At 43.9% G+C, this 14,934-nt stretch overlaps 1 protein-coding gene and 1 long non-coding RNA gene across 3 annotated transcripts; one reads left to right on the top strand and one right to left on the bottom strand.

Moving 5' to 3' along the window:
• Positions 1 to 2,324: 2,324 nt before the first annotated feature.
• On the top strand, positions 2,325 to 5,128 carry LOC127335867 (uncharacterized). 2 transcript variants are annotated; one of them, XR_007873025.2, is made up of 3 exons: positions 2,335 to 2,844; positions 3,739 to 3,853; positions 4,391 to 5,128. It is a non-coding gene; the product is annotated as an uncharacterized lncRNA (long non-coding RNA). The 2 variants fall into 2 exon arrangements; XR_007873024.1 differs by having other exon boundaries at positions 2,325 to 2,844; positions 3,739 to 5,128.
• A 4,989-nt stretch (positions 5,129 to 10,117) lies between these two features.
• LOC127335868 (putative glucuronosyltransferase PGSIP8) lies at positions 10,118 to 14,709 on the bottom strand. The gene is made up of 5 exons (XM_051362602.2): positions 14,078 to 14,709; positions 12,230 to 12,485; positions 11,525 to 11,726; positions 11,295 to 11,442; positions 10,118 to 10,893 (listed from the first exon to the last, which is right to left on the bottom strand). The coding sequence occupies exons 1-5, from the start codon at positions 14,347 to 14,349 to the stop codon at positions 10,356 to 10,358; spliced, it is 1,416 nt and encodes a 471-aa protein (XP_051218562.1). The 5' UTR covers positions 14,350 to 14,709; the 3' UTR covers positions 10,118 to 10,355.
• Positions 14,710 to 14,934: the final 225 nt, after the last annotated feature.

Genomic DNA, 14,934 nt, shown 5'->3' on the forward strand with positions numbered 1-14,934 from the left:
CGAGCTGGGACGACGTGTGCATGTGCTGACAGGGCACATCGTCACCAGTGTACATTAGGTCATCGTGGCAGCATAGGAGGCTCACTCCCTGGTGTCACCGAACTCCTTTCCCTTGACCATCATGATGGCATGCGTGGCATCGTGGGAGGTGAAGAGTTGGGAGTTGGGAGTTGGCGTTGGCCCGAATGGCAAAGACAAGCTCGGTCTGTTACTTGGCTATGGCGGCGGCTACTGCCTTGGTCTTCTTTGCCCTCACGGAGGCGTGTCGGGCACCGCGCTTCTTGGTCTCGAGCGCCCTCTCCATCACTACCATCTCTTCCTTTGGGGCCTTGACCTTGCGGTCGACGGTAGGGGCAAGGTCCATGGCCACAGCGATGTCCACTAGGGTGGTGGCGACGGTGAGCTAGGTTATTGGAATTGGCACTGACAAAATGGAGTGGGAGTGGTGGGATAAGGAGTGGTTTTGTGTGCCACTGGCTGGAAGAGCCAGGGAATAGAAGAGGGAGACGCACGCATAGTCGGCGCCAACGCATTTCGAGCCCAAATTTAGAGTAGAAATGTCTCGCCGTGAATGCCTCGGTTTGTTTGGGTTGGTCCACCCATCTGGATCTTACATGTCGTCCTCTCATGGCGGGCCAAAACATAAAACCACGATCTCTTTTGTGTGGAACCACTAGAGATGTCCTACCACACAACGTGCAATATTATAAGTGACGACAAAGCACTTGCATGCGCCTCTAGGCAGGGCCAGGCCAACAAAAGTGCATCATGGTAACCCATAATTTTCGAGGGCCCCTAATTTTCGATTTGGCCTTATAACATGGTTACCCATCATAACTAGGGGTGTAAACGGATTGGATCGGATTTTGCTCATACCATATCCTTTACCATATATTATTCTCGGATTCGGATAGGAGTGGATATTGATCGGTTTCGGATTCGAATGCGGATATACCGGACCGCAGATTCGAATCGGAAATGAGGCAGACTCGGAGCAGAAACAAAAATAGTCGGATATATACTCACATCAGTAGATAGTTATAGTTCTTGCAAATCTTCAGAGAGATTTGAACTTTCAGTCTTGTTTAGTTAAGAAAAACGAGAAATATTGCGCTAAAACTAAAGCATTGATAGAAATTTAGGGCTAAACATACTCGCCAAATGAATTTGGCAACTCAATAACTACTAACCTTGCATGATTTGTCTTGGCTTTTGACTCAAAAATTGTACTATCTTGTTTAAAACCTTCAGATTATCTTTACTATTATATGTGTGAGTCCGTATGTCATTTAAAATGTTTTATTTCAAAAATTGGAAACATCTTAGCCGTCAAGTCGCTTTAAGTAACCGTTGGATTTTTTTTTTTGTGCGCCCGTTCCCGCACCCATCGTTAGCAAGATATCAAATCAAATCTTTTGTTTCCCATTTATTCCAGATACCAATTAATTAGTACTCTATCCTTTCCTTAGAAAACAAGGCACGAATTTGCAAGCGCACCCACCTTAGCAAGGTATCAAATATAATCTTTTGTTTCCCATTTATTCCATATGCCAATTAATTTACAAGCACGCGGATTAAGGAGCGGAAACTAGCAAGAAAAAAGTTCCAAACTTGCCGCTACATGTACGCAATTAGCTCTCCATTAATCTCTCGTTAGATGCCCCACTCCTCCCATCTTTCTCTCATCCCCGATCGTGGCATCTCTCAATGGAGGATGACCCGACTCGTTTTTTTGTTTGCCTAATTAGAATGGAACCGGATCATCATCCATTGGGGAGACTAGCTCGCACTGCTCATCATCTTCTTCATCTCATTCTTACTCTTATTCATCCTCAAACCATGGCGATAATATGGATGACTTTCATGGAGAGGCCAGGGAACTAGCTGGAGATCGTTTTTTTCAGGCTACAGATCGAACTAGCTGGACCTCGAGCAGTCCTCAAGCGAGCAGCGACGCACACTATGCCACGTCCCCAGATTCCCGGCACTTTTGGTGCAGGCACTATCCTAAACTGCCACGAATTGTAGATTTAGCGGCAGTTTTCTTAGCTATGCCGCTAATCGTGTGTTAATCAAAGGCACTTTCCGCAAAAGTTTGCCTAATTAGCGGCTGATCAGCAAAGTGCCGCAAATGCTTTGATCAATTCCGGCAGTATTGAAAAGTGCCGTTAAAGATTTGATGATTAGCGGCATTTTTTTGGAAAGTGCCGGCATCTTTTGCAGGATTAAAGGCATTTTGCCAAAGCGTGTAGCAGCCTCATTCGCAAAAAAAATACTAGTGCCGGTAATCTTTGTTACTTTTCTGGCTAACCCCTTAGAAAGAATCACTTATTACTCACCAAGTCAACACCTTCCCGACCCACTCTCATTATCTCTCACCTCACTCACGCGCAGGACCTCCCGTTCGATCCCCTCTCACGCTCGCGATGCCGCCGCCTGCCTCTCCGGTCGCTGCCGGGCGTCTCCGGCGCCTCCGCTACGCCGGCGCCCCGGAATCCTCTTCTGGTTTACGGTTTACCGCCGCCGCGATTCGCTATCGCACCCCTCCCACAACCCCGCGAAACCCTAGCCCCATTGTTCGGTGCTGGCGCCGGCGCGGCGCCCGTTCACCCGCGCCTCCGGCTGCGCCTCCACGTCGATCTCGGTCGACCACGCTGCCTCAGCGACCTCTTGGACCCCGCGCCCAGGTCCTTCTCAGCACCATCAACCGCGAGCTGCCGATGCCGTCGACCTTGGTCGCTCTGCACCCCACTCCAACGTGCTCGTCGACGTGCTGCCTCCCGTGGCGCTCTTCAGCATCTCGCTGCTCGGGTCTTCGGTGAAACTAACGTTTTATTATACTCGGTGAGTTTCTGATGGATTTCTCTGATCTGTATGAACCGTAGCGTTGCAATTTGAAGCCCGTGCACTGAAGGTGTTCGACGAATTAGCTATCTGAGTAAGAGCTCACATAGTTGCAGTGACTTGCAGTTTGCTGAATCTCCAGGAATACTTTAATGAGTATTTGAATGGCATGGTTGCACTTCAACTGATTTTAGTTATCTCTGGCATTCTCTGTGAGATGCAAATGCACAGGAGCGTGTTATGTTACCTTTTCTTGTATATTTTCTTAAACCTTTTTCTCATTGCGTGGATATATGAAATCAGTACAGCTGTGTTACCTGAGGTGTTCAGTTACCTGAATACATACTAAGCTAAACCTGAGCAGTTTTCACTGTTTGCACGCTAATTGAAGCCTTTGAATTTAGAGTGTTACTGTCCTATTAGAAACAACTAAGAAGTAAATTGAACATATCTTGAACAACCAGTTTTGAATGCTAATATCTATTTGGTAATCTTCGCAGATTATTGCACACCTTTCTCAGGAGGAGTTGATGAATCAGTTCCCTACATTTTATGTTTAGATTAGATGCTAGTTGTAAGATTAGATGCTAGTTGTGCGAGAGAGCTTAGAACAATCACTCATATAATGCTACATCTAGTTAATTTAGATGAGTGAATCATGTGCCTATTTAGCTTTGGTTTCTACCTGTCCTCACATCATTTAATTTTGCACATTGATAATTATCGTCATCCTAAAAAGGAATTCTGCTATAAGTGATGAATTCTATGATATGAGATATCCAGATACAGCTTGTGTTTGCCATTTGAGATTGCAATATGTTTTTACGTTCAGCTTGTTTATCATGTGGACAATCTCTGCATTGAAACTTTATTTAGTCATGCACTATTTTGCAGGCTCCTTATATCCAATTTGGAGACCTTGCTCTCCACTGCTGTTGCAATAATGCAAGTGAGAAAGAAGGAACAAATACGTGTCTCAACTCTTAGCAAGCCAGAAGTTGTCCACTTGGTATGGGAACTTCCGCTTTCTTAATATACCGATTTTCTGTAGAGCACTCGAAAGTTCTGACCTTTCATTCTTGCGCGTCTACCTTTAGCACTTAATCCCTCTCAATCTTGTTATATTTGTTTTCATGATATGCTGAATTCTCAAGCCCTGTAACTCGGTTTTGTCAAACCATTCTTCGTGATTAGAACTGCATGATAATATGATATGCATGATTACTGCTCTTTCCTAAGTGAATCTATTTTTTTCCTTGCAAATTCTCAGCTGATTGACTTTGAAAGCTTTGTCTTGTATTATCCCTTTTTAGTATGAAACTATGGTTTGTAATATCTACAGTACCCCATGCTGCAATCAATTTCCTTCTAAAGTGACTTTTGAATAGTTTTGTTCTTTCTTACTCTTGCGAGTGTTCTGATTTCATGTCTAGCTTCAGTTTTCTTGTCATCTTTAGTCAGCAAAATTCTATTTTAGCATGCGGAGTTAGAAAAATTATGGTAATTATTCCGTCATGTAATGAACTAATTTTTCCTGCTATTACAGGTTGATATGAGATCATGCTTACCAAAAGCAAAATTCATGTTCCTGATATTATTGTGAGTATCCTTTGTGGGTTAACTAATCTTACTCTGAAAAAAGGAGGCACGTTGATTTCCTTCAGTGGGATAGTGATTACTTATGTCATTTTGAGTATCTAAATCTTTGTATTCACTTTTTTTTTTTCATTTTCCATGTTCTGCTCTTTTAATTCTGACTATCTTCGTTTGCATGATCTCATATATACTCTTGCTCAACGTGATGTACATTGTATCTCTTGAGAAATACCTTACAACACTGGTTTCCTTCAAGTAGCCACACTGTAAGCCTTGGATTAATGTGAATCATCTATACTCTTGCTTATTTGTATTCTGGCAATGTATTGTTCTATTTATATTCAAACTTTTACTTAATGTTTTCATTGTTAGTACAGTCAGTAAGACCTGTTTTTTCAATGAAACAACATTCTTTACTGGAAGCTTCAACTGGCAACGAAGACGAAGGCGAAATTGATGACAAGAACTCATTCTGCAGCAGCTTCGACATCGGAGAGAAAGACATGAACTATCTCGGGTTGGAGCTTCTGTCCTTGGCCTTGGTAACAAAGATCAAATCTGCTGACTCATTGTTGGTATAGTTACATAAGATAGACACTTCATTTGTAATTGCTGTCACTGTAATTTGTGATGTTATTGTAAGGAATTCAGCGTAATATTAATTATTATGCAATATTGTTATTTTTAACCTGAAAATTTAGTTGCACGCATTATTTACATTTGAGGCACGATTAACAGTGCCTTACTTGCCAAGAATGTCTGAAAATGGAATCAATGGCACATCAGATATAGTGCCTCGAATTGATATGGAAGGCATAAAACAAAAGTGCCGGCAATGGTTTTACAGGCAATTTAACAAGTGCTGGCAATGGGTTTACAGGCAATTTAAAAACTGCAGGCAATGGTTTTACAGGCAATTAAAAAAGTGTCAGCAATGGTATTACAGGCAATTAAAAAAGTGCTTGCGATGGTTTTATAGGCAATTTAAAGAGTGCCGGCAAAGATTATACTACCGGCAGTTTTAAAAGTACCACAAAATAGAAGTGCCGGCAGTTTGAAATGTGCCACTAAATAAAAGTGCCGGCAGTTTCTGAAAATGCCACCAATTACCAATTACCTTCCTCAACCGCAATAAATGCAGCATTTTTTTCTGTGCCACCAAAACTAATTGCCGGCATATTTTGCAGCTTTAGCGGCAGTTTTTAGTGCCGCTGATCAAGGGACCTGACGTAGTGGCAGGCCGCTGAGCTCCTGCAGAATCATGCAAACACCACCGCTGTGCCCATACCATGCTTGACGTCGCGGCGTCGAGCGCACCCATCAGCACCGAAAGGTTCCCGCGCTCGTCCCCCATCGCCGGAACGCGGCCCCGCTCGCCCCACCTGCTGTACTACTCCCGGCCAGGCCCTCCTCCACCACGCGCACCCCTTCGACAGAGTACCAGACACGGAGACCGTCGCCCACGCCATCAACGCCGCCCCACACCACGGACTTTAATCACCTAGCGATAGGGGTGGACTAACGAGCTGCTCGGATTGTTAAGGCTCGGCTCGTTAAGCTCGTGATCGTTAAGGCTCGAATCGTTAAGCTCGTTAAGAATAACGAGCTAAAATCATTGTTCGGCTCGACTCGTTATGTTCTTTCGAGCGCTCGCGAGCAGCTCGTTAAGGATCGTTAAGGAAGCAATGCAAAGCAAACATGTGTGTATTGCCTGGTGAGGAACAGCGGAAGCATAGGTTTTTAGATCCTACTATAGGAGTTTCAAGCATGCTTAAAGAGCGCTATTTTGCTTGGCCCCTTCGTGCCAAATATTTGAGATAACTAAAGTGACTCATTGTCAAAACTGGTGAATCCTAGCTTGTTACCGATCTTAACGAGTAGCTCACGGACATAGTCGGCTCGATTGTTTAGCTCGTTAACCTTAATGAGCAAAAACTGCTGCTCAGCTCGGCTCGTTAACAAAACGAGCCGAGCTCAAACAAGTCGAGCAAACGAGCACTCATTTAACTTGTCGAGCTTCGAGCTTTTTGTCCAGCCCTACCTGGCGACCTTGTTCGGTTGTTCCTCGCCTCTCGAGTATAGGCACGGCGCCTCCTTCTCTCGACTCTCGAGTATAGGCATCTCATGGCATTGTTGACAGAGGCTGCTTCTTTCCTTTGGCCTCCACGCATGTATCAGAATCTTAACTATTAAGGTGAAACATGCTATGTCATACTTCTCGTGATATTACATTTCACACTATTTACCTAGAAAATGTCACCACCCTTTAAAATAGCCGAGATAGAGGAAGACGTTCGGTCTTCCGCCCGGTTCGCGTTTAGCCTCTCGTAGCCCCGTTTCGTCCTTCTTCGGGCACTCCACTCACCTAATCAGCTCGATGAAAACCCGTATGTTCCTCTCTCGATAAAAACCCGCATGTTCCTCTCTCGATAAAAAAAAAAGAACGCATAAAACACGGCCATTTTGCAGGAGATTGTTGTAGCCGCTCAGACCATGCAATTGGATCTCAGATCTTCACCTTGTCACAATGGCACAGGTCCATGGGACCAGGCCGTTGTAGTCGCGGCCAATCCGCCGCGATACTTGCGTCCGCCTGGCCGGGTCGGCTGTCTATTCGGATCGACCGATACGAGGGTTAAGGGATTGCCGATGCCAATGAGATCTAGTGTCCTGCTCATCGTCTTCTGCTCTCTTTTAATATTGGATATGCTCCTCGAACAATAGATGGCAGAAACGTTCTAGATCTTGGAACAAAGGTCGTCCAAGTATGAAATTGTGCTGCTTTTTGGTTTGGAATGTTCAATGAGCAGGCTCTTTTGTGCGTGTACTAGACTTGTTATGAATTTTTGTTAGTCAAGAGTTTCTTGGAGATGCAGTTGTTCCACTACTTTGGTGGTTTTCTTAATAAGTGTTTACTGGATGAATGTTATCTGTATTGAGTGCACATTAACGTACCACAAACTGCACACGAATCACCAGTTGTTTCTTGTGTATGTATTCTTTTCAGCTCAATTAATTTTCTATTCAAGGTCAGTGCCCAACAGTTGCAATCAACTGATTTTCTTGTGTATGTTTCCTTTTCAGTTTGACTGATTTTCTATTCAAGGTCCATGCATGCAAGTATTTCTTCGTCTCTACAAGCGTATGTTTTATGCAATTGGAAGTAATATTTTTTAAGGACATCCAATGCAGAGCAGAAAAAGACATGCAAGACCATAAAGCGGCTCAAAAAATGGTCCAAATGACATCTATTTTTAGACGAAGAGAGTATAACAAGTTGCTTATGCAGATCCAATTTTATTGAAAACGCTATTTAGTTTTTATTATTATTTAAGGACATCTTTATTCTGCCTTCTTCTTGAAGAATAAAACTTTGCCTCATGTTCTTATAATGTATGGAACTGTAGGTTTGGTAGAATGACTTTAGAACAGAGATATCTTGATTACTATGACATGAGAGTTGGTTCTTCCTCACTAGTCACCGTACAACCAAAAAACGGGTTCGAGTCCTCCTTTCGCCTCTCTTCCTCTCGGTATTCTGTCTTTTCTTATTTGTGAAATATCAATTCAATATTGCATGCCATTGAACAGATTTTGCATCCCATTGTGATACCTATTGTGTTAATATGATTTTATGGAGAACATGTATGCATTTTTTTAGTCAAACCTACTCATTGATGTTGAAAAAGGTGTAGCGAAGGGGTGGTTGTAAATGACAGGGAGAGAGGCGAAAGGAGGAAAAATGTTCTTGCATTGCCACGACTCATTGAAATTATTCATAAAAAACGTGGCAACGCACGGGCATTCAATTAGTCCTAATTAAATTTTAGATAATCCATATCCGCATGCTACTTGCTATGACATATCCGATACCGTATCCGAAGCACCACTTCGGATTCGAATATCCTTATCCGCTGGATTCTTTAAAATCAGATATGGGTATCTTAAAACGGATTCTGTACTGGTTTCGGTGTGGAATTATTCTATCCATTTACACCCCTATTTAGAACTCACGCCGCACTTCCGCAAGAAAAAAAAGGAACTCATGCCGTACTTCCTCAGCAAGGAAGAAGGGAATGAAGGCTAAGTGCGTTGGGATCACGTAGGCGCAAATGTCCAATCAGTAGAAGCCTTTCGTGCGAGAAAAATTGAATGCCATCTTTAAGACTTAGGACTCGATCGGTGGACCTCTTTAAGTAACGAAGAGCCAGGTGGAACATGTGCTTAAACTTGGGTAAAGTTTGGGCTGGGCCTAAAAAGCCCGGTGTTAACAGTCAGGCCTGAGCCTGGCCTGGCCCGACTGTCGGGCCTGTAATTCTGGTCCGAACCCAGCCTGAATGAGCAAAAAACCCAACCCGGGAAGCCTGGCCCGGCTAAAACAAACAAAATGGAAAGCCCAAGTCCGGCCTAGCCCGACGCTCGGCTCAAAAATCAGGCTCGAGCCCAGCACGAAGTGCAATCCTGACCCGGCCTCGCCCGGGATTTTTGGGCCGGGCCGTAAGCCGGGCTGCCCATGTGTACATGTGCTAGCCAACATTGTTTCAAGACATAGAATAATGTGCTAGCCAACATGTGAATAGCTCGTCCAAAAAATAGAAAAAAAAATAGGTGAAAAGATTATTTATGTCATACCAGTACATATATGTACATTTTAACTACGTTTAATTTTTTTGCTGATACTTTTTGCGAAAAGGAACCTAGCATTAAGAGAAACATCGAGCAGTAGAAAGCGCCTCAACAAAAAGGAAAAATCTAGCGAAATTCTGTAGATGCCTTTCGTCTTCAACCTCTAGACCGTATCAACAGCGCACTGCTATTGCCGCTCCTCCTTGAGCCGGCTTGATGTTGTTGGATGCGGGCGGGAAGTCACCGAAGGGGTCAAGAAAACTACATGTACTAGAGACGAGGAAGAAGGAATAACCACCAATGAAGCTTCATGACAATCCGAAGATTCCCAGTTAAAAGAGGTTTTCAAGAATCACACCACTCGCACAAGCTTCTCGATATCGCTACCGAGATGGACTGAAGCTTGGAATACTTTATTGGAGAAGGCGCCCCCACCAATCACGTACCCTGCAACCGAACTAAACCTTGAACTTCTAAAATCAATCACTATCATGGGTTTTTAGATTTGTTTTAGTGGACACCCAGTTTAAAAAAACCACATATCACTTGTGTCCGATTCAGTCCGCCAGTTGGTTCGATCTTTGGTTTTTAGCAACCAGGTATCAACAAATAATTTAAGAAGAAACACGAAGTGACACCGATTTAGAGTCGAGGCTCTGTTTTGAACCAAACACAAGTTTTAGAGCTAAAAGTAAACTTTTATCGAAGTTGGAGGACGAAAAGTGGACTTTCTTGTAAAATCAACTGTAGCTAAGGCTTGAGAACTCGTTATCTCGCGTGCAGTTGCGGAGAGGTTTCCTCCGAGCAATCACGTTTCGAACTTCCTTCAGGGCTCATGGAGGTGCAAAAAGAAATAGATCCGGTAGTACTCCAGACAGTATTTCACGACACTAACAACAAAATATTGGGCTTTTTGACGATAGTTTTTTCGAAATGAAAAAAAAAAGATATCATTGCGGAAAAGTCAAGTTCTTTTTCTCAACAACAGTAAATCAAGAAACCAAACAAAATTACTCTAGTTAGCTATTGAGGAAGTACCACACCAAACACATTTTCACACGCATCAATTTTCCCCTTCTCCTGCACTGTATACATCATTTACACGTCCAAGAGGACAATCATGGGCTCCAAACTTCCAATGGTTTCAGTTGGTGTTACAACATTTGTAGTACCCAAACTCGGCTTACTTGTACAACTGAATTGGCCATCAGAATTGCCAATGTAAATTGGGATTAGCTGATTAAATTGAATGACACTAGAAGTGACCATATGTATCTGTCGTTCCCAACTTAGTAAAGCTTGGTAAATTCGACCGTCTGGTTAGGTTCTCCAAGTCTGTAGGCATCCCTCTCAATTAGGTTCTGCAAGGAGCTCATTATCTTCACCAGAGATGCCCAAGCAACCGGCGCGCAGAAAAACGCATAGGCAAACACCGCCAATGCCCTGACCACACCATTCATATACCATGGGCATGCCATCACAAAGAGTGTGCCGATGAGACCAAACCATATTGTGAGAACAGCAAGGGGTTGAAGGATGAAGACACTGATCACAAGTGAACAAAGGGAGAAAGAGCCGAGCAGGTAAAGTGGCCAGCCTAGCAGCGGATGGACAGTCCGGGGTATGAGGAAGAAGGGAACGATGTAAGCTGCAAGTATGGACCATGCTGCCACTACTCTGAGCGTGGTGAGTGAAAGCATTATGTTTTTCTCCATTCTTCTGTTGTAACATAGCTTTGACAAACTAGGCCGCGCTAGTCGGTTGACTGCAATTACTCCAATGTATAGTAGAGCCTGGAATAATGCCATCGGTATCTCCGATGAATACCTGTTTCACATCAAGTTCAAACACAGTCAGAAAATGCAATTAATGATGTGCTTCTGAAGTTCCGAATCAAAATTTTGTGCAACACCCTTCCACATGGCAATTGATCATGCTGGTTTATCCATACAATTTTTTAAGGGCATCGAGTTAATGATCTCCTACTTTATGGAATTCTATCCTAATAAAAGATAAGTAGGCATGATAATGCACTTTCTTGTGCATCTTTATTCTAAAAAAGATTAATGACGATTCCCAAAAGACATGTCACCAATGTCTCTTTTCTCGAACAATTTCGTGCAAGGTGCTTTATTCTCAAACAATTTCGTGCAAGGTACTGTTAGTGTCAGAGAGTTTGAGAATGCAATAGAAATATGGATGAGAAAAAATCTAAGGAAACCACTAACCCTAAAAGTTCACGACGTTGTTCATGCCAAGAAAGCCCCAGAGGTAAGACTGGCCAAGACCACCAGTACCATGGCTTCATCCATGGTGCGCTTGGAAATGTAACCACACTATTCGGTCCACACGGAATACTCCAGCGGAGCTTCAAATCTGAAAAAAGTGTCGTTCATTAGTTTTAGCCAAGATAATGAATAGGCGTATAGAATACTGATATAGCGGTAGTCATACTCACAGTAATAAGATGCATCCATCTGATAGCCTAGAGGAAGGCGATAATTTCCATCAAGTTTGCTACCATTAACTGGTGGGTGGAACATTGGTTGGTCAAGCAAGTCCGGGAAATAGCCAGTAAGAAAGCCTTGATCTGCACCATCTGGATTTTTACGCCCAACACCTAGCTCATGTAGCATGTTCTTAAAAACTTCCATAGAGGGCTACAAACAAAGCAAGCGATTAACAAGAACAGTCAGGCTTTTTGTACAAAAAAAAGAAAAAAATGGTTGACTAAATTCTTTGAATTTGACAACAATATTGTTTGGGTGCAAAATATAAGGGTTTCTGTTCAAGGCACATGTCTTAGATAAATACATTAATGCTTTGAAAACCTCCAAGAGGGAAGTACAATCCCCTTGAAAAAAATACGATGAATCAAGCTGACAGTGTTAAGTTAAACAAACTGAAAAGAAAAACAAGTTGACACTAAAAGTAAAAAAGATCTATTTTTAATGCAACAAAATGAAGAAAGTAGAACACAGTATCGAATGACAGAATATCACGCCTAAGCTGAAGTACTGAACAACAAACAAAGCATCCCTAAAGGATCTCAAGAGTTCTATTCATAACAGTTATAAATAACAAAGCAATTATACAAGTTTATATCTGCAAAAGATAATGATCTCCAGAAGGAAGGAGATATGTGTTGATTAAGCAACCCTACCTTCAGTACGAAGAGGCCTGTGTGGAAGATACACGGGTTGATGAAGACAGCACAGAACTGGCCACACTGAAATAGTTCATCAGTGTTCTGGAGAAACATGTTGTCAGAGTCTAGCATAACAACTCGATCATAGGAAACTAAGGTCCAAGCATACAGCTTATTTAAGGTCAACTTGAATCGTGTGTTGAAGTTTTCTTGTTTTTCGTAAGGATTCTTCAAATTATCTACAGAGACCACCGTCACGCCATCATCCTTCCTACAGAAACAGTTGAAGATGCATAAATAAATAACAGTCAAGATTGTACATGCCCAAAAAAAGTCACATTCCAGATTAAGTATGTATGTTGTATGATTGATAATACATGTGAATTCAGGCAGTAGCATGAAGCATGATATGAGAAGTAAAATATAGTACTGTTTGTCAAGCTTCATGCACTAGCCAATGCAACCAAAAGTCCAAACTCATGGAAAGGGCTAGTACAATTCACTTATACACTTCAAACACTGTTAAATACACAGCTCAATAATAACAACTTCCTCTGATCCAAAATGTATGCCTTTAACAGGACAGTGGCAACGTCTTCAAGGTGGTACTTTGATCGTCAGCTTCCGTGCAAACATGTTGCCTCACATAACAATAGCTAAAACAATTTAAAAGCATGTTTCATGATAAATCTTGCAACATAAACTTGATGTTCTGAATGCATAAGTTCTTTTGTTGTAGATAGCGGGACACAGCTACCAACTTGTAGTAGTATTCCCATATAAGTTGTCCATATATTAAAGCCGACTTCTAAAAATTCTGAAACTCGACAGCACTTGAAGGACTGAAATTCTGTGGAACAGGGGAGAAGCGACCAAGAATAAGACACAGAGAAAGCTTACAGATTCCACAAAACAAAGCTAGAACTTGGTGAAAGCATAAACTTTGCTGGCAAGTACTAACAAGCCAAAATAGAGATAAAATCGACTCTAGTTTGTTCTGGTCACCTAAAACAGTAGAGCATATATGCCCAACTGAAAGCAGTTTGCTTACAGCTGTATGCAGTCATAATAATAAGCTAACTAGTAGAAGTTGCAGAAAGTCAACAGGTTGACCTTCAGCAAGTAAACCTAACAGAGGCCAAGTCATCCAACATAAATAATTCTACAGTGAAATAGCGATGATTGGCAATGAGCTAAGTTTAACTGGTTCGTGGAAATTGGTTGCTCTGATCTCGCAATTTGTGAACAAATATTTCACAACGCAGATGAGGTAGTATTGTTCTTACTAACAAACTTCAATGCCTTAACTGAACCAACGTGAAGCTCAAAGAAATAACAGTAACTCGAGACCATTTCAAAGAAGCAAGTATGTGAGCGTAAATCTGGCTTGTGCATCCTGAAGTACTGGATAAAACAGTAGCCAAGAGGACGAGTCGAAAGGATACTAAGGAGTAAGGATCCGCGCGCCAAAAAAACGCACACAAATGCAAGATAACAAAAAAAAAAAACAGGGAAAAGGATGAATATCGATATAAAGTTGAGAAGAAACAGGGCAAACAGGGGAATGAGTTGGAATTAAAGATGGTGTAACTAGGGCAGTGGCGCCAACTTAATAGCAGAGCGTAGGTGATGGTGATATAGATACGAATACGCAGCCAAGAACAAACCAAGCACGAAGTCAACCAAGCAAGCTATAGGGGTCTGAAGAAGGAAACCAAAGGTTGTATGAGACCCCGATTCAAGTACAGTACATCAAACAGCTGCAAGGTCACGGAGCTTTTGGCAGCACAGAAGGATCCAAGGCGAAACCCAGCCGGGGAAGGAGGGGACAGGGAGGAGAGGTGGGGAGGGGGGAGAGCTTACAGCGCCTGGACCCAGGTGGGCGGGACGTCGAGCGATGCGATGACGACCCGGTCGGCGTGGGCGGAGAGGCCCCTGAGCGAGCGCATCATGACGCGCGTGGCGACGTAGAACTCGTAGTCGCGGGGCGTGCCCATGTACATCATCGCCGCGTAGGCGTGGCGGCGCGGCCCCGGCTCTCCTCCGACGACGACCGCCGTCTCCTCCGCGGCCAGCGCCTCCGCCGCGAACAAAACCACGACGAGCCACCACAGCCCTAGAAGCCGCCGGCCCATCCCGCCGGGCAGGGAAAGAACCTCCCGCGGCACCAGATCTAGCTACGGGCGGGCGGGGATCGCCGGAGCGGAGCGGAGCCGAGCAAAGAACCGTGGCATGAGCCGGCGGCGGCGCGCGGGCGCGGGCGCGGGGGGCAGCTCGGCCTCGGCGGGAATGGGCGACGGAGCTGCGGAGGGGTGGGTGGCCGGCGGTGAGCTGTCTCGGGAGGTGGAGCGGTGGGCTGTTTCTTTTCTCCTCCTCCTCCTCCGCGTTGTTCCAGCTACGGATGGTTCAACGGGAATGGAATGGGAAAGGTGGAGCTGGTCAAGCCGGTCAGTGGGAGTAGAGTAGCAGAGGAGACGCCAGCCAGCGCGAGGGAGAGAGTTCGGCCGTCTCAAATACTCCTCCGTACTTCTTACGTAGACTGGTACTACCACAGTAGTTTTGCGTAATCGATCACCTCACGGGATCAACCTTGGCCAAGTGAGCATGTGCAGTAATTACACTTCCGGCGGTGCTTCCTCGGCGACTGAAGCGTTGAGATCGCCGTTGACTCCGGTTGGAGCTCCGGAGGCAAGCTGTGGCTGTTGTGGTTGTCTGGTGGT

The sequence above is a fragment of the Lolium perenne genome, chromosome 2, assembly GCF_019359855.2.
Source record: "Lolium perenne isolate Kyuss_39 chromosome 2, Kyuss_2.0, whole genome shotgun sequence".
Classification (NCBI taxonomy): domain Eukaryota; kingdom Viridiplantae; phylum Streptophyta; class Magnoliopsida; order Poales; family Poaceae; genus Lolium; species Lolium perenne.

Excerpts from the sequence above, each read along its gene's own strand:
- LOC127335868 (XM_051362602.2), bottom strand. The coding sequence starts at position 14,349 with ATGGGCCGGCGGCTTCTAGGGCTGTGGTGGCTCGTCGTGGTTTTGTTC. Across the intron at positions 11,443-11,524 it reads GATGGATGCATCTTATTACT|ATTTGAAGCTCCGCTGGAGT; the intron begins GTGAGTATGACT and ends CACTTTTTTCAG. Across the intron at positions 10,894-11,294 it reads CAACGTCGTGAACTTTTAGG|GTATTCATCGGAGATACCGA; the intron begins GTTAGTGGTTTC and ends GATGTGAAACAG.